This window comes from Cupressus sempervirens, chromosome 11 (assembly GCF_028749045.1).
Source record: "Cupressus sempervirens isolate cs-2001-9-10 chromosome 11, ASM2874904v1, whole genome shotgun sequence".
NCBI classification, from domain to species: Eukaryota; Viridiplantae; Streptophyta; class Pinopsida; order Cupressales; family Cupressaceae; genus Cupressus; species Cupressus sempervirens.
This window is the reverse complement of record NC_143128.1, coordinates 276502078-276522532: the sequence shown is the minus strand read 5'-3', so window position 1 is coordinate 276522532 and position 20455 is coordinate 276502078. Positions and strand designations below refer to the sequence as shown.

Here is a 20455-nt window from a genome sequence, read left to right as displayed (position 1 = left end):
TTGTTCAATTCAACTTGAAAATGCAGTTAAAAGAAGATGAATGGTTAGTACTTATTTACCCTAAATTTCTGCAGTGAGGTTGAGAACTTTTTCCCAAAATGAGATGAAAAATTTGATGTTTACTAAATACTAAGCCATCAGGGACCTTTCTTATTTTAGGAAGGTCTATGCATTGGACAAAACAGGAGAGCTTCCAGAAGAATTGGCTAGTCTGACTTACCTCTTCGATCTGTAAGTTTGAAGCTTGTTTGTTGGTAATTTTATCTCCTACTTGTTTGGATAATAAAAATGATATCCCCCGTATGAAAATATTAGCTTACTGAAGGACATTAAAATTCCATATTAGAAAAAAATGAGTGACATATTTAGATTTTATTGTCTTAGAAATATCACCTTTTTCTTTTGATGCCACTTCGAAGACTAGCAGTTTGAGAGATGTTTGTTATTGTCTCTATTATCCTGACACTTATCTGTGGATTTTGTTGGCAGGAATCTGAACCAGAATTATTTTAATGGTCGCATTCCTGCTTTCTTGGGGAGCCTCACCAACATGAAATATCTGTGAGGTTCTTCCTCTTTCTCATGTGTTAGTGTTAGTTTACTGAATGAATGAAATCATAACCAAAATCACATTGATTACTTAAATTTTTTTGGTTCATTCATATCATATGGGTTTGTCAATTCAAATTTATTTACTAGCAGATCTTTGAATTGCATCTCAAGATATCTTGCATCATACAATGTTAAATAACGTTCATTATTTCAGGGCCTTTGGCATTAATAACTTTTCTGGTCCTGTACCAAAGGAGCTTGGGAATCTTCACAATCTGATAGTATTGTAAGCTCTCTCTGTCTCTCTTTTTCTATATATAATAATATATAATATTATATATTTACTTGTGGAGATTGCAAGCCATTCTATAATCATGCAAAATAAAATACCAAGCAGGAAAAGTGTAGCCATTTTTTAAACATCTTCATTCATACTTCGTATATTATAGATAATTGGCAGAGTTAGACTGGTGTCTAATTCCTTTACACAAATCTAAATCTTATAAGTATGTCCATATTTTAGTACCATGATATTTTTGTGGCTTTACATTAAAGGAGGCATTTCTTGTTTAAAATGAAAACAAATTTGTGCAAGCCGACTCATAAGAGTTGCAATTCATTTTATATTGAAATGGAGCAATTTAGCCAAGGTAAGAAGCATGATTGCTAAGGATTCCCTCCAAATTTGTAACAATAGGATCTTGCATCTTGTCTTGAGGAAAAAATATCTTGCAATACCTTCTCAGCCTCCTATTAAAGAGGTTAGCAGGTCCCTCTTTGAAGAGTTGCCGAAAGAAGATTAAAGGAGAGGGAATTGGAAGAATGTAGAGGTGTGATGGAGACCCAACTTGTACCTATTCTTTCCGATGTGATGTAAGGTTTGCCCAGTTCAACTAAAGTAGAATGGGTGATGGAATTAGGAGAGAAGCCATTAAAATAAGGCTTTGAAATTCCTAAGTAGGCTTTGAGATTTTCAAATATTTTATAGCATGCGACTTTACACCATTAGATTTGTCAATCCATCTTGACTTTGGTGCTATCTATTTATGTTCTAGAAGAATTCATTTTTCACTTCAACTTATACTTTGCGCTTCTCTCTTCTTCCTTTTGTTGTATCTTCCTCAAGCTCTAGTGCTTGTAATTTCTTTTTCTTCGATGTCTCATCTCTCTTTAACTAGGATGCATTCACAACATTATTTATCCTACAAGTTTGCAAGACTATATTGAGTTTCAACCAATATGGAAAAATGTAATATTCCCGTCATAAAATAGATTATTAATCAAACTATTGTTAATGAGCCGATTGATTTAATATATCTCGGACCCATTTTTGTTTTGTTTCCATAGTTTGTGTCGCCATCGGCTATCTTTGTACACCCTTGGAAAGTTTTCCCCGATGGGTATTTAAGCACGGCTTGTAGGTAGTCATTAGGTATGCAATTTGGATTATATTTCTTTGTACTGCAAATTCCTATTGGGATTCTCGGTTGTTCGCCATTTCGGAAGTGAAAGATCTTCCCTATTTGGCTATTCTGGTTTCAATGGGATTCAACCCTCACCCTATTCCGTTGCAAGTAATACTTCGGTCAGATCTGGGAAATTGGAGCACTATCTTTATTGCAGATGCATATACTTATATCTCTGGTAATAGATTGAATCAGCTGCTTTGGCATTAATTAGCAAATGTATTGTTTTGACACTAAGCATAGATCCATTTCATATTCCGTATGGCCCACTACCTATCCATGATTCCAAGCGGCATCCACCGTATGGCCTAAATACTCTCTGTCGAGCGTCTTCCTCTCCACACATCGTACGACCTTCCATTCCCCCCCCAATCACCTTCCGTTGCCATTCGTACGATCACCCTGTACTGTATGGTCATCCCCACACACCGTACGACCCTATCTTTCCTTACTGTATGACCCTTGGTGACTATCGTACGACTATTTAGTCTGCCATCGTATGACCACACAGTGACATCTACCCTGCCATACCCCCTACAACCCTCTAGTCTTCTCTGTGCATACCAATCTGGTCACATCCGTACAGTCATTCCGGTTTCCTGTAACTCATTTCAATTTGGAGTTATTACGGAGCATTACAGTGGTATCAGAGCTTCGATCTTGCCAGCCTGTGGATAGTGAATGAGAGTTTATAGCCAGAAGAGAAGAAGAACCCATTCCATTGATAGAATGGCTCTTGCACTGGAACTCATAGCCGCCGAACTCGTGGCACTACTGAGAGAACTTGCCAGGAATCAAGCACACGTCAATGATACTCAGTGACTCATGGAAGAGACTCTCAAGAAGTTGGCAGACAATAACATATCCGAAGAACAAAATGGTTACAGTGCAGACTCGGTGTCGGGTAAAACAAACCCTCATCTAGCATGCTCTCGACCTTCTATGTCATCTTTTCCCCCACGGACAAAGACACCATTCAAAGGGAAGCAACCGACCTTTGAAGAAATGCAAGAACAGTTGAGAGAAGACTGGAAGAATGCCAATTTTGAGAAAGATATATCCTACAAAGATTATGTAGATCTGAGAATGACATATTCAGGAGGCAGAAACAAAGGATATTTTAATAACGATCTCAAGAAGAAGTTGAGTAAAGTAAATCTGTCACCATTTGACGGATCTGGATCCATATCTGTGCAAGCATGGGTAATGAAGATAGATACTTACTTCCAGCTTAATCTCGTGCCAGAAGAAGCAATTAAATTTGTGGCCTTACACTTGGAGGGAATTGTGCATGAATGGTGGCATCATGACATCATCACACTGGGGCATGATCAAATAAATACTTATGTGGAATTCATCAAGAGATTGATAGAACGATTTGACGGTGAAGATCCAGAACTCAATTTCAAAGATAACTGAGGCAAACTAGACCGGTTGACCAGTACATTGCAGAATTTCATAAACTCTCTATTTTGGTCACGGACATTTCTGAGAGAAGATGGATAGTGCTCTTCATGGATAGACTGACAGAACCACTAAAAGGTTGGGTAAAAGGGTTCAATCCTGCCACCCTGTCGGAGGCTATTAAGAAGGCAAGGAGTATGGCATCATCAACAACATCATCCTCACGAAATTGCTCACATTTCAAACCATTGGTGTTTTTGAGGGACAAAGATAACAAACCTCCACTTAGAAAGCCATACGTGGATGAAGCTACTAAACAAGAGCTCCGAAGGAAGAAACTATGTTTCAACTACAAAGGACCATGGGAACCTGGGCACAGATGCCTCGAAAAAGCAAAGATCCAGTACATTGAGGTTGTGTCCAATGATGAGGACGGATAGGAAGAAACACCCTTTGAAGACAACCAACATCACGATGACACCAACATGGCTAATTTGAACCGTATGGAAATAATTGCAGCATTGGTATGGCACGGGGGAACTATCCCCTAGCCAGTAGCCCGAGGTACACGGTTTTTCATGTATGGGGAACCCTTCAACGACAAAGGGTTATGGTGATGCTCTATAGGGGAGCCACTCTGAACTTCATAAACTCATCCTTGGTCAAACGAAAAGGTCTACCTATAGAGATGCACGCAGGATTTTAGGTCAAGGTTTCCAGAGGGACTCTCTTGCCCTGCACACACCTTGTTCCTTAGCTAAGTATCACAACAACAAATCACATGGTGACCGAGGATTTCTTCATAGTGGACCTTGATGATATGGAGGTTATTCTAGGCATACAGTGGATGGAGACACTTGATGAATACACTTAGAGCTTCAAACAAATGGACTTCACTTTTGTTGTCGATGGAAAGAAGGTTATTCTCCATGAAATAGCAAATGAAGGTCTGAAGAAAGTTTCTGTGCATCGGATGGAGGCAATTTTTGGCGTGATAACGTTGCTTGGGCTACACATTGTTTCGTCTTGGCGAGACCTATAAAAGGACAACAAACACCTCCCCATGATGATGATCTCCACAATATATTAAGTGAACATGATAAAGTTCTTATTGACATTCCTCCTAACATACCACCTTATCGAGGGTTTGAACATACTATTGAGTTGGAAGTTGGAGCCAAGCCAGTCATAACCACACCCTACCGTCATCCCAAGAAATTCAAAGATGAGATTGAAAAGACTATTCAAGAACTGTTGGAGAAAGGATGGATTCGTCCCAGTTCTAGCCCTTTCACATCATCAATGGTATTGGTAAAAAATGACGGGATGATGCGCATGTGTGTGAACTACCGTGCATTGGACAAAAAAAAATAAAGAATAGATATCCCATTCCAAGGATAGATGAGTTGCTGGATGAATTACATGGCGCAATCTATTTTTCGAAAATAGATCTCCGTTTTCGATACCATTAGATATGCACGAGGGAGGAAGACATGGGAAAAACGGTCTTCCGTTGTCACTACAGACATTATGAGTTCTTGGTCATGTCGTTCGGATTAACAAGTGCACCTACTACATTCTAATCATGCATTAATCGCATCTTCAACAAACAATTGCGTAAGTAATCATTAGTATTTTTTGATGATATTCTTATTTATAGGACATGGGAAGAGAACTTTAAGCATCTAGACGAAGTCCTATGGATCATGAAGGACTAGTCCTTGTTAGCCAAGCGATCCAAGTGTGAATTCGGTATGATGGAAATATTGTACTTGGGGCATGTTGTCAATAAATATGGAGTTCAAGTTCATCAAGAGAAGATTCAAGCTATTCTTGATTGGCCTCCCTCGAAATCACTCACAGAGTTGCGAAGATTTTTTGGACTGTGCAGTTATTACCGATGGTTTTAAAAAGGATTCTCTCAACTCAATGCCCTATTAACAGATTTGACAAGAAAGGGTTCCTTCCAGTGGAATGAAAAAGCACAACTCACTTTTGATAAGCTGAAAGAAGCAACAAGCACTTGTCCCATACTTGTATTGCCTATGAGAGCAGGAAGCTTATGCAAACAGAACGCTTATATTCCATTTATGACAAAGAGATGTTGGCCATCGTGCATGCACTAACCAAGTTTCAACAATATCTGGTGCGTGCCAAGTTCATTGTTTGTACGGATCACAATAGTTTGAGATCTTTTCTAGAGCAACGAGACTTGAACGAGAGGGAAAAAAAATGGGTAAGCAAGGTTCAGGCTTTTGATTTTGACATTGAATATGTAAAAGGAAAGAGCAATGTGGTTGCAGATGCTTTGTCCAGGAAACTTACTATTTTCTTATTGACCTAGATTTTAGCTGACTAAAAAGCACATTTGTTGGTAGAATATTTCAAAAACACATTTGCATGTGAACTAATGGATGGCAACACCTAAGATGATTGGTACAAAGTGGTGGATGACATCATTTACTATAAGAATCGGATATTTTTAGTGCCAGAATCCAAATTGAAGCAGAAAATCTTGAAGGAAGTCCACAACTCACCCTTGGCAGGACACTCGGGCTTCCTCAAAACTTATAGATGTTTGAGGGAGAGGTTTTCATGGAAGGGTCTTAAAAGAGATGTATTGCAGTATGTAAGAGAGTGTGTGGTTTTCCAGCTGAACAAATCCGAACATACTCTACCCATTGTGTTACAACAACCTCTGCCAATTCCATAATAGAAGTGGTAAAGTATCCCGATGGATTTCATTACTGGACTTCCCAAGGTGAATGGAAAGGATTGTATTTACGTGGTGGTTGACAGACTAACGAAGTATGCACATTTCTTCGACATCTCATCAGACTTTTAGGCTGCATAGGTAGTCGATTTATTTTTTAAAGAAGTCTTTCATCTGCATGGGTTACCCCAAAACATTGTTAGTGATTGTGATGGGCGATTCATCAACATCTTCTGGACAGAACTATTTGGTTGGCAGGGACAAAATTGTCACCAAGTACTAGTTACCACCCTTAGACAAACAGAGATTGTGAGCAAGTGGCTTGAAGGTTACTTTTCAAACTATGTTTTGACAAAACAATGGGTGTGGGTCAAATGGATAGACCTAGGAGAATATTGTTACAATACCACGTACCACATGTCCATCAGGATGACACCATTCAAAGCTCTATACGGGTATGAACCCCTCTCATTCATCAACACAGTTCTGGGAGATAGTCGCGCACCAAGGGTGAGGGACTGGCTTGAAGAGGAACAGGACATCCTAAGATACCTGAAGGAAAACTTACAACTGGCACATAATCAACAAAAAATGTACGTTGATAGAGATCGAATAGAGAGGAGTTTCAAAGTAGGAGACTTGGTCTACCTCAAGCTCCAGCCATACCGAGAATCCTCATTGAAAGAAAAAGGAAAAGAAAAATTGAAGCCACAATTTTATGGCCCTTATCATGTAGTGTGCCGCATTGGTGAAGTTGCCTACAGGCTGGAACTTCTAGAGGGGAGCGGTATTCATAACGTTTTCACATTTCCTACCTGAAGAAAGTTGTGGGACAGAACGTCACGGTTGCTACAAACCTTCCATTGCTCAATGAAGAAGGAAAGCTCATATTGAAACCAATAGAGATTATTGGAGTACATGAGAAGACCCTGCGGAATCGAACAATGAAGGAATATTTAGTACGCTGGAAACACTTGTTGTTGGACGACAGAACCTAGGAAGGTGAGCACATTCTACAACATCCGACATTGCATTTGCTTAAGGACAAGCAAATTTTGGGACCAGAGGACTGTAATATTCCCATCATAAAATAGATTGTCATGTTCCCATTTTTGGAGGCAATTTGATTTAATTAATTTAATTAATTAGGTTGTCCAAAATAATGAATATTTTATGAGGATGACTAATTAATTATTTTAATTAAATAAATAAGTGGTATTAAGTTAATTATTTATAAAGTTATCAAATAAATAAATATTAAAAGGTAACTTTATATTTAATTAATTTAATAAAGTGACTTGAATTATAAAATATTTTATAAAGTCACTTAATAGATAAAATAAAATAATATTCTAGAAGCTTCTGGAGAAAGTGGAGAGAAAAGAATAAATAGGCACCCGGAGGCTTCATTCTAATCATTCAGTTGTTTACTTCTCTCTTGACATCAAATTGTGATTCAATCACATAGTCTATTGTGGAGCCAAGTGGTTTCAGATAGTCAATTGATCTTTAGGAACGAAAACTCCCCTGGATTAGCATAACTGAGGAAGTGAAATATCTTTTGAAGGGTTGCACATTTGGAGGTGATCTTTGGGAACGAAAACTCCCTTGGATTAGCATAACTGAGGAAGTGAAATATCTTCTGAAGGGTTGCACATTTGGAGGTGATACTTCAGTCACTTCAGCTAGGGCATCATTGGGCCTAAGGCCATTTTCAGCATTTCAGCATTTCAAGAGGTTTTTAAGTAGGCCGAAAAAGCAGACTCGAAAAAGTAGGCGGAAAAAGCAGTCCGAAAAAAAAGCAGGCCGAAAAAGCAGACCCGAAAAAGCAGGCAAAAAAAGCAGTCCGGAAAAAAGCAGGCCGAAAAAGCAGATCCGAAAAAGCAGGCGGAAAAAGCAGTCCGAAAAAGCAATCTGAAAAAAGCAATCCGAAAAAGCAAAACGAAAAAAGCAAATTCTGGAAAAAAAGCAAGCAACAAGGGCAGCAGCTAGAGAGGCACGACTTGGGCACTTGAGGAGGTTATTTTTTGTTCAGTGGTATTGCAATTCATCTATTTTCTAAGGCAACTTCATATACCAGGTGTGATGTGTATTTTTCATAGTTGCCTTTCACTATAGGGTGCTGTTGTAATTGTCATTTTATATTAGACCTATCATTCATTAATAGACACATCATTCATTGTTGCATTTCTCACAATGGTATCAGCAATCCATGGCTTTAGTTATATTTAATCATGCATGTGATTAGTGTACTGTTGTAGGGGAGTATTGAAGTTAGATATTTAGTTTTGCATTAGTTTTCATTGGCAGCTGTAGGTGCATATTACTTACCTGCAATCAACATATTTTGATATCTTTGTAAATGCCAAGAGTCTTGGCTAACTTAGTATGAATATTATATTGGATACTCTTTCTCAATCAAGGAGATACAATTGTTGATCATTAATAGTTGTCTTTGAGCATTAATATATCATTTCTTATCAGCCAGTTAGTTGCATACCAACTGTTTGTTAAAATACCAATTGGCTGCAGGTGGTCATTTCCATGATTAGAACTCATATATGCATTCACTATTGCCAAAATTAGTTGCATATTTATGTTAGGTCATTGATTAGACAATTTGGAATCTTTTGTAAGCATTCTCTTTGAGGCAAATCCAAACAAGAATCACTGCAGCAATCTGAAAAGTTATATCAGTCAGATGACCCTTGCTTGCAAAGTGTTTGACAAAATGTCAAACAACTGAAGTATAAAGATTTTTTGGTGTTGGAAGGAGTTATAACCTGTTGGGGTTATTACAGTGGTATCAGAGCAGTTTTCTTGCCATCCTGTGGGGTGAGAACCGAATTACATGAGTGATCAGCACTCTACTTTATCCAAAATGGACAGGTATAGTACAAAGTCTCAAAGGACACAATCTTGGACAATTGATAGACACAGTATCCAGAGTCGGAATAGTAGAAAGGATGGTTATTCAGACATTCGAGATGAACTTAGGAAAATAAGCCATAACATGTCTGAACTGTTGGTTAAGCACCACCATATAAATAACAGGCTGTCCAATCCAGCTAAGGTGGATAAATTGACTGGATTTCTATTTGACAGTTCTTCTCGCAAAGCACTGATTGATACAGTGGGGGATGTTACCAGGAACCTTAATGAGGAGTTCGAGAAACAAGTTTGCAACCAGTCAAAGGTTTCAGTTCAGCCATAGGAAGAAGTGGTGAAGGATATTACGTTGATAGATAGTAACTGTCAACTTGATACTCATGTTGAGACAGTTGTATACAGGTTGCCAAAGGGTGATGTCTCAGGTACTCAGGATGGTTTGGTTCCAACAAGCAGTGACTACAGCATAGTGGGTTCAGATGATGATTATGAGGATGTTGTTGTGCATGATGGTGAGATACTTGGGAGAGATGAGCAGACATTGAGCATTCATGACTTTGCTGAGAGAGAGTACTAGGCACAGTTAGATGCTTTGTCACATGAGGTTGAGACTGGTGGTACATCACATGATTTGTCCAACCAGTTGAAGGTGAGCGAAGATAGTATTGTGACTTCATTATCTCATCATGACAGAATGCGGGGTATGATAGAGGATCACATCTGGATGATTCAGTTACAGGGTAGACATAAGGGAGTTCAGGCAAAGTCTTCTTGTGTTGACTTACAGGTGATTAGGAAAGGAATGGGAACGATGAAGTTGAGTTATTTACATCTTCTATCAGATCGTGACCATCTTCTTAGCCTTGTTGGAGACTATTCAGATGCCTTGAGGAGGAAGGGGGAGGAAGTTGACAGGCTTTCTCGTGAGCTTGAGGACACTCGAGCTTCTTTGGTGAATACTCCATTGGCATTACAGGACTGGGAGAGACATGGGGATAAGCATGGCATGGAGTTGAGTTTAGTTTCATCTTGCACTCCTGATGCTCAGCTTTCTGCGACAGGCGGATCATATAATGTTGCTAGTTCATCTTGCATTCACATTCAGGATATAGGGACAATGTCAGACAGTTATGTGGAGTTAGTTGGTATTGGTCATATTACTCAGGTGAGGAGTTTGCTTGAGTTACTAGCTGATTCTAGTTTACGGATATGGACTCGAGATTGTTTCATTGGCGTTTGGGATTCAGTTGACTGGAGATCTTTATCTCTTTTTGGTAGCAGTGATTGTTTGGGTGCTATCATGGATTTGATTAGCAGATTGCACAGTGTTGTCTTTTCTTGTGCCAGCAGCTTGTCCGATGTTGGTATTAGTTTTTATACACCGGTGTTGGGCTTTGTTCATATATCCAATCGACCACTCTTGCTGGAATGTGTTGAAAATCTTTCATATTTGGCAGTGTGTACAGATGAGTCCCAGGATCATAATGGCATTGATGACATCCAGGAGGATGTAGTGGACAGTTTTGAAAACTTAGTTTCCTTGGCAGTTTCTTTTGGTACAAAGGAATTGAACAGCAGTGCTACAGTTTTTGATACTCTGGATGTTGATATGAACTTTGGAGTTGATTCGCAAGATATGGATGATAATACTCTAGAGACCAGTAACTTTGAGGATGCTACTTTAGATAGTGCGTCAGAGGAGGTTTATAGAAGACAGTCTAGCCAGTGCCATCATGTGTCTAGTTAGTTGAGAGTTAGTGAGCGAGACATTGCTATCGCTTGCGAGCATTTTGATACTGCTCGTCAGTTGTTGGCCATTACTGGTTGGGGTGCTTCTATGACAGATGAGTCTAGCGGTGGTTACTTTTCTTTGGCAGAGATTCATGCCTTGCGTGAAGCTGTCAGGGTTTTGAGACAGGATTACTTACAATTGGTAGCCGACCGTGATCACCTGGTTGAGTGGGGGAGTACAGCCTATGAGGCACTCTTGGATCGTGGGGAGGAGGTGAGTGAGCTTACCCAGGAGCTCATAGTGACTACTGAGGCTTTGGAGGACACACAACGAGATCTACAGGAGTCACAGTTTCAGTTAAAGGAGGTGACCGTGGAGTTGGAGCATTTGCGGTCTAAACCAGCCCCAGAACCAGTTCATTTGTATATTGAGGTGGTTGGTGGTGAGTACACTCCTGCAGTTGTTACTGAGGAACATGTTGTTGGGGCTAACACACATGTTCAGGATTTGGAAGTAGCTAGTCCTAATGAGTTTGGGATACTAGTGGAGTCGAGTCTCCAGATTGATTCTTCTCAGATAGATGACAGTGTGGTACAGTTGATCGTGCCATCTTTACAGGGGGATCAGTTGTGGTGTGCAGGGGAGTATGTTGATGCTTCCTCGTATAATTTTTACTGCACTGAACCGTTCATGGAGTATTTGCTGGATAGTGCACGTGTTCGTTTGGACTCGCATAAAGTGTCAAAAGGTGTTCTCATCCGAGGTACTAGTGTTATTTGCAGATTGGTTGGGAAGATTATAGTGATCCTTTCTACTATGCTACCTCACAGAGATTTTGAGGTGGGGTTTGTTGAGCGGAGTGCACAGGGTCCTATCCAGCCTACAGCCACTCGGAGTCAGAGATTGGAGCCATTTGTTGATTCCCAGTTCAGTGATGGTGAGCCAGTAGCAGAGTTTGGGGGTTCCTACTGGCATTATACGGTGGGGTACGCTCATCATTTTTCTTTTGATCTAGAGATAGAAGATTTGATTTCACGCAGGTGTAGATCAGCTCCAATTTCTTACCATCCATTATGGGATGGATTGGCACCATCTTTTGAAAATAAAATTGGTAGTTGCAAGTTACACAACCTGCAGTATCGACACACCCAGAACAGTTTATCAGAGATTGGATTTGGTGGCAGTGACTCAGGTACCTATGGCTGTGCAGTTGGGTGCAAGTGTCAATTAGACAAGGACTTGAGTTTTGATAGAGTCGATGTTTCAGTTGGCTTGAGTTCCGCATAGTAGTTTCTTCTATCGGCATCTACAGTTGGTCTTCAGATGATTTTGTCAGTGATGTCAGTTGTTTGGGTGTTGAGTGCAGTTTCTCAGTTGCTGATTTTTGTATTGTTGATGTTGATGATTTCTTCACGGGAGTATGGTGAGGATTGGGATATTACACAGATTTTCATTTGGGATCCAGGCAGATTGATTGGTTTATTGTTCAGCCATTGCTTGGGGACAAGCAATTTCAGGAAGGGTGGACTGTCATGTCCCAATTTTTGGAGGCAATTTGATTTAATTAATTTAATTAATTAGGTTGTCCAAAATAATGAATATTTTATGAGGATGACTAATTAATTATTTTAATTAAATAAATAAGCGGTATTAAGTTAATTATTTATAAAGTTATCAAATAAATAAATATTAAAAGGTAACTTTATATTTAATTAATTTAATAAAGTGACTTGAATTATAAAATATTTTATAAAGTCACTTAATAGATAAAATAAAATAATATTCTAGAAGCTTCTGGAGAAAGTGGAGAGAAAAGAATAAATAGGCACCCCGAGGCTTCATTCTAATCATCTAGTTGTTTACTTCTCTCTTGACATCAAATTGTGATTCAATCACATAGTCTATTGTGGAGCCAAGTGGTTTCAGATAGTCAATTGATCTTTGGGAACGAAAACTCCCCTGGATTAGCATAACTGAGGAAGTGAAATATCTTCTGAAGGGTTGCACATTTGGAGGTGATCTTTGGGAACGAAAACTCCCTTGGATTAGCATAACTGAGGAAGTGAAATATCTTCTGAAGGGTTGCACATTTGGAGGTGATACTTCAGTCACTTCAGCTAGGGCATCATTGGGCCTAAGGCCATTTTCAGCATTTCAGCATTTCAAGAGGTTTTTAAGCAGGCCGAAAAAGCAGATCCGAAAAAGCAGGCGGAAAAAGCAGTCCGGAAAAAAGAAGGCCGAAAAAGCAGTCGGAAAAAGCAGTCTGGAAAAAAGCAGGCCAAAAAAGTAGATCCGAAAAAGCAGGCGGAAAAAGCAGTCCGAAAAAAGCAATCCGAAAAAAGCAATCCGAAAAAGCAAAACGAAAAAAGCAAATTCTGAAAAAAAAGCAAGCAACAAGGGCAGCAGCTAGAGAGGCACAACTTGGGCACTTGAGGAGGTTAATTTCTGTTCAGTGGTATTGCAATTCATCTATTTTCTAAGGCAACTTCATATACCAGGTGTGATGTGTATTTTTCATAGTTGCCTTTCACTATAGGGTGCTGTTGTAATTGTCATTTTATATTAGACCTATCATTCATTAATAGACACATCATTCATTGTTGCATTTCTCACAATGGTATCAGCAATCCATGGCTTTAGTTATATTTAATCATGCATGTGATTAGTGTACTGTTGTAGGGGAGTATTGAAGTTAGATATTTAGTTTTGCATTAGTTTTCATTGGCAGCTGTAGGTGCATATTACTTACCCGCAATCAACATATTTTGATATCTTTGTAAATGCCAAGAGTCTTGGCTAACTTAGTATGAATATTATATTGGATACTCATTCTCAATCAAGGAGATACAATTGTTGGTCATTAATAGTTGTCTTTGAGCATTAATATATCATTTCTTATCAGCCAGTTAGTTGCATACCAACTGTTTGTTAAAATACCAGTTGGCTGTAGGTGGTCATTTCCATGATTAGAACTCATATATGCATTCACTATTGCCAAAATTAGTTGCATATTTATGTTAGGTCATTGATTAGACAATTTGGAATCTTTTGTAAGCATTCTCTTTGAGGCAAATCCAAACAAGAATCACTGCAGCAATCTGAAAAGTTATATCAGTCAGATGACCCTTGCTTGCAAAGTGTTTGACGAAATGTCAAACAACTTAAGTATAAAGATTTTTTGGTGTTGGAAGGAGTTATAACCTGTTGGGGTTATTACATAGATTATTAATCAAACTATTATTAATGGGCTGATTTATTTAATATATTTCGGACCCATTTTTGTTTTCTTTTCGTAGTTTTTGTTACCGTCGGCTATCTTTGTACACCCTCGGAAAGTTTTCCCTGATGGGTATTTAAGCACGGCTTGTAGGTAGTCATTAGGTATGCGATTTGGATTATATTTCTTTGTACTGCAAATTCCCGTTGGGATTCTCGGTTGTTCGTCATTTCGGAAGTGAAAGATCTTCCCTGCTTTGCTATTCCAGTTTTGGTGGGATTCATCCCTCACCCTATTCTATTGCATGTAATACTTTGCTCAGATCTGGGAAATCGGAGCACTATCTTTATTGCAGATGCATATACTTATATCTCTGATAACAGATTGAATCAGTTGCTTTGTCATTAATTAGCAAATGTATTGTTCTGACACTAAGTGTAGATCCATTTCATATTCTGTACGGCCCACTACCTATTGGTGATTCCAAGCGACATCCACCATACAGCCTAATTGCTCTTTGTCGAACGTCTTCCTCTCCATACACCGTACGACCTTCCATTCCCCACCCCCCCCCCCCCCACGCATCACCTTCTGTTGTCATTCGTACAGTCACCCTGTACCATACGGTCATCCCCACATACCGTATGACCCTTGGTGACTACCGTACAACTGTTTAGTCTTCCATCGTATGGCCACATAGTGACATCTACCCTGCCATACCCCCTATTCCAGTCTGTACGGCCCTCTAGTCTACTCTGTGCATACCAGTCTGGTCACATCCATACAACCATTCCTATTTCCTGTAACTTATTTCAGTTTGGAGTTATTACAAAAAATTACACAAAATTTAAAAGACACAACATACGTTCATATAGAATTGCTAATATAAACTAGTTGGAAACTTGGATAGAGTATTATAATTTGTTCAATTATTACAAAGATTTGCTACTTCAGTTTTTTGTTGATAAAAAAGATTATTATGATTATCACAAATACATTTAGAATGCTAAAATGCCCAAACAGTAAAATAATTTGTTCAATTATTACAAAGATTTGCTACTTCAGTTTTTTGTTGATAAAAAAGATTCTAATTATCACAAATACATTTAGAAAAAATATGTAGAATGCTAAAATGCCCAAACACTAAAATCTACAAAGTTTGAAGTGCATATGCAGTTTTTATGTGAAGTTTCCATTAGGGATCTAAAGGGTTTTCTTGTCCGACCTCAAGGAAACTAATAGGGTTTCATCAAATGATCTCCAAAACATAAGGGTTTTCATCATCAGGCCCAATCATTACACACAAGTGATTGACTTTGTGATTTTCAGTTTGCTGATATAATTTCAAGGTTGATTCAAATGGATGATATTAGTCACTTAATGTAGAGGTTGAAGGCCTAGTGTGGGCCCACTTTTTTTGAGAGATGTTTGAAATCCTTTTTCCACTTGATATCCAATGTTGGGCCCATTAATGGTGTCCCTCATTGGTCTTGATGATTGGTGAACTCTTTTGTTCAAATGGTCAATTTCGTGAGAAAACATGCCAAAAGGTTGGTATTTGAGGAAATTTATACTAAGGTAAGCAGGCATTGATGGTATTGGGTGCACATGGAAGTAAAATTTATTTGTTTCCTCAATAGAAAGAGAGATGGAGGTTAGAGATCAAGGTTTTGGGACATCTAACATCAATGGGGAAGCAATGATTTGAAAAAAGTTGTGTCAGCATGAGAAATTCTAAAATCCTACCCATGGCTAGAAAGTGATGCAAAAATCCTCAAACTTTGGATAAGGGACATCACAATATTTGAACCTTGATATCAGCACTTTGTAAAATTTTAGAATCAAATGGGCCTAATGCAACAACAATAGACTATATTAGTATATTGGCTTTGTACAAGTACATACAAAATAGATGGCCTTTCAAGCATCATTCAATGATCCAAAAAAAAAAGATTTTACTGTAATATGGTGTTCTCATAGGATATAAACCTTTACAGTGCTCTCATTTCAAAACTCAAATTAATGGACAATTTGCAACTTCCTCTAAAATCCCAAGAAAAGATAGGTTTCATTTGGAGGGTGACATGTAATTGTTATTAACCTTTGGAAATTAAACATAACTGTGCAATTAATTTTCTCCTTCTCTATTATCCTATTACAATGGTGGTCACAAAATCTGCAAGTTACACCATGATTGTCAAAAAACGATACTATGAAAATATATTGTAATATATTGTTCAATTGGAGTAACAACACTTCAATTCACGTCAGTCTTGAAATATTCTTGAATAAAGTAAGCATGCCAACAAACTAATGGAAGATTCCCACACACAAAAAATATTGGTTCCAAACTTAACATTCCACTGCTTGGTGATATGAATATCCATTCCTTGCTTCACCCATCTCCAACAACTTCGATAAGTGCAATCATACGCTTCTAATCTTAAGCTTCTCTTCCAACTCTTGGGAAATCAAATTTTCTTGAGAACTTGAATGAAAGAGCACATTGGATTTTTCCATTTGTACTTGGATTTTGATATGAAATATCTGACCAGTTCATCCTTGTGTTGGGTGCTGCTACTTAAACAAACCTTCTCTTTTACTGATCTGTGAGAAACATCTATTTCCAACTTCCTATGCTTTGTCTTCTTGATATTTGTTTGGAGCTTGGGGTATGTTTCTTTCTTGAGCCATGTCTCTCTGATTTGATAGTGCTTTCCTCTTTGGGAAAATATTGCTTTTCTCTTGGGGAAAATACAACACTAAAATTCTGGTAATTTCGGCAATATGGTTAGTGATGGAGCCAACAACATCATAATCTGCCCTATAACAATATGGTTTGTGTTAGACTATTAAACCGATGTTAAATCATTAACATGAATATTAGGGTTATGATTGAATTGGGTGCTTACATGCAGATTTCAGTAATATGCCCATGCATATCAGTTTATCAAGCAACCATATTGCATGAATTACATGAAATGATGACAAATGAACATGTAAACATTGAAAATAAACAGAAACAACATACCCACAAAGTTAAAACCTAAGATTTGTCCTAGAGAAACCTATTGTGGGAAAACATTAGCAAGTTGGTATCTCCAATAAATTGTCATCAGCTTCTGCAGGTTTATAATCACAAGGCTGAAGTGTACCATAATCAACCCATCTTCCTTGATCACAATCTTTGTTATGCATTACTGTATTTCCACTATGCTCTATAATACTGAACTTGATTTCTAGATGATTTTTGAATTCCTCTCCAAGGCTCTCTTTTACGTACAGCATGTTAGCCGACTGGATGGTTCCAGCGGTATTTTGTATTTTGTAGCCGACGGTCCGGCAGTGTTTCGGTCCGGCGATGTTCCTGTAGCCGACGGTCCGGCGGTGTTTCTGTAGCCGACGGTCCGGCGGTAAATAGTTTGTAACGGATAGAACAATTGTGGCCGACAGACCCCTTCGGGAAGGTTCGGCAGTAGTATTTATATCCCGTCTGGGATCATTGTAAATCATCATTCACTTACTATTGCGAATATTATGCTACTATTCTGCTGTTATTTTCTGTATGTGTTCATTTACTTTACCTGTACGGTAAACATTTGGCGCCGTTGCCTTATGAATCTGGAAGGTGGGAGGAATGAAGATTAATGCCAAATCAGCTTAACAAGGATCAGAATAAGGCGAAGGGAAAAGATGGAATCCGTATTGCACAAGAGAATTTAATTCTAGCACAGCAAGCCGAACGCCGACGAAGATTTCAAAGGATTGCCGACGGAAACCGAAGTGCGGAGGAATTGTTGGAGGAGACTCGGCAACGGGTGGAATTGGTGGAAGAAGCACGGGAGGAGTTCTTGAATTTGTGTTCGCCGAGGGAAGAAAATTCAGACGGGAGAGCATCAACTCGCACGGCTCGCAGTGCCGACGGAGCACGAGCGTGGAGTGACCTCTTTGTCCAGGATAGACTTCCGCGGGAAACAATTTCGGAGGATCCTTCGTCTTCACCAAGGTCTGCAGCTGTCGACACCTCCGGTGTGGGAGACTAGTCCGCCGGTGTGGGAGTACAGACTGTCGGTGTGGGAGTTCAGACTGCCAGTGTGGGAGTGTCGACTGCCGGTGTGGGAGTGCCGACCACTGTAGGAGTGCAGACCTCCAGAATTATGGCGGGACCCAAAGAAAAATTACCAAAATTTGAAGGCGATGGTACAGCCGACCCCCTCCGACATTGTAAGACATGTGAGACGATTTGGCGGGCAAATGGAATCACAGATGCCGACGAATGGGCCAGGCAATTTCCGGCAACCCTACGAGGTGTCGCGATTGATTGGTTTTCGGATATGGATCCACAGAAGCTGGATACATGGGATAACATTAAAAAGGAGTTTTTGGTGGAATTTAAACTCTTGCAGGATGATAATGAAATTGTAGCGGAAATTTTCAATACCAAGCAAGGGAAGCACGAAACTGTCCGCGTCTATGCCAGGAGATTAAAAGACTTAGTAAACAAAATGGAAAGCAAGCCAGCGGACGGATTGCAGAAAAGGTGGTTTGTGGACGGCCTACGCTCGAAGTTGCGGAGGAAAATGAAAATTGTGCCACCGTCATCATATGTGGACGCGTATAACAGAGCACTGGACCTTGAAAGTGAGCAGAAGACAAAGAAGAAGAAAACTAGCTCCTCTGATTCTGATGATGACGAGCCTGCCGGAGATGATAGTAGCGACGACGAAGGCAGCAACAAGAAGGTTCGTGCCCTACAGAAGGATATGGTTCGCATGATGAAAGAATTTAAAAACATGCAGAAGGAGCCAAAAGGCAGTGAACTGTGGTGCACGGAATGTAAGACCGACGGTCATACTAAAGGATCGTGCCCGAAGAACCAATTCTGCGACATCTGTCAGATCATGGGCCATTCGACAAAGGACTGTCCTTTTAACATGAAGACAAGAGGATCTCCGCAGGTGCTTCTTACGCAGCAGGCTTCCCCGTCGGGCAATAACGGAAATGCAAACATTGATGGTGCCACATCCGGAGGGTATAGGAATAATAGCAGAGGGCAAAATAAAAACAATGCAAATAATAACAATAATAATGGAGGCCGAAGTCGAACCCAATATGATGCAAACGGACGGCGGATCGTTCAATGTCGAGTGTGTAATTTGTGGGGTCATTTTGCGCGAGATTGTACAGTGGCAAACGCACCGAAATTATGCAGATGGTGCGGACCCAGCGATCACGAAGATTCCAAGTGTCCAAAGGCTGGAATAAATTTGATCACTGTCGGCACGGATGTAGAGGAGGTTCTGGCAATTACACGGAGGCAAGCGGAGGAAAAGAGAAAAGTGGGGGAAGTGCAGGCAGACATTGCAAAGGCATCGTCGGCGGAAACATCTCAGTTGAAGGACATCACCGGCACCTTGGCAAAGAACTTCGCAGAACAAAGCATTGTACGGAAGATCTTACAAACGGAGATACCGGTCAAGATAAGTGACCTCCTTCTCACAATGCCCCAGTTACGGACGGCTATTCTGAATCATACACCGTTTTCGGAAGCACCGGAGGACACACGAAGGAATAGTAGGGAAGTAATGACAACAGACCCAATGCTGCTGGCACTCACCTCCGGACGGCATCCGGCGGTCGTTGAGATGGGGATTTTGGGAAATGTTTTGACAGAGACAACAAATGTTTACCGTACAGGTAAAGTAAATGAACGCATACAGAAAATAACAGCAGAATAGTAGCATAATATTCGCAATAGTAAGTGAATGATGATTTACAATGATCCCAGACGGGATATAAATACTACTGCCGAACCTTCCCGAAGGGGTCTGTCGGCCACAATTGTTCTATCCATTACAAACTATTTACCGCCGGACCGTCGGCTACAGAAACACCGCCGGACCATCGGCTACAGGAACATCGCCGGACCGTCGGCTACAGAAACACTGCCAAACCGTCGGCTACAGAAACACCACCGGACCGTCGGCTACAAGAACACCGCCGGACCGTTGGCTACAAAATACAAAATACCGCTGGAACCATCCAGTCGGCTAACACCATCCCCCCCAAAAAGAAAAGTCGTCTCCTGACGACTGACAATATCTGAGACAAATTAGCAAAAAATACATTTACAGAGTGACTACAACAAGAGAAATCTGCTTCCGACACATCACTGTCACCTTCATCCCGTTACATCTGTAGCCTCTACTAACACAATACTGTCTCCTCAAGCTGACCTTGATAGCCACCTGTGCTGCTTTCTCTGTTTTCAGTTCCTCGGTACCCTAAGCCAAGTGTCGTTGCAGTGCCTCCAACCGGATGATCAGCTCCTCCCGAGCTCTCTACGCATCCACCCAGACAGCCTCATAGCCAACACCTTCTCCCACTGCCTCTGGTACACAGAAAGTCCATGCCTGCAGCAACTTCAACTCTTCTCAACTAGTCAGACTCCCACGACTGATATCCGCCACGACTGGGGGTCC

The 20455-nt window shown here is 40.0% G+C and overlaps 1 protein-coding gene across 1 annotated transcript in view; it reads left to right on the top strand.

The window, feature by feature from the left end:
• The window catches only part of LOC149529184 (uncharacterized), a 184279-nt gene that overhangs the window by 3171 nt on the left and 160653 nt on the right, over positions 1-20455 (top strand). Inside the window, exons 3-5 of the mRNA XM_089809814.1 lie at positions 160-231; positions 490-561; positions 767-838. Of these exons, the coding sequence (XP_089665940.1) occupies positions 160-231; positions 490-561; positions 767-838 (216 nt within the window). The remainder of the gene's footprint in view (positions 1-159; positions 232-489; positions 562-766; positions 839-20455) is intronic.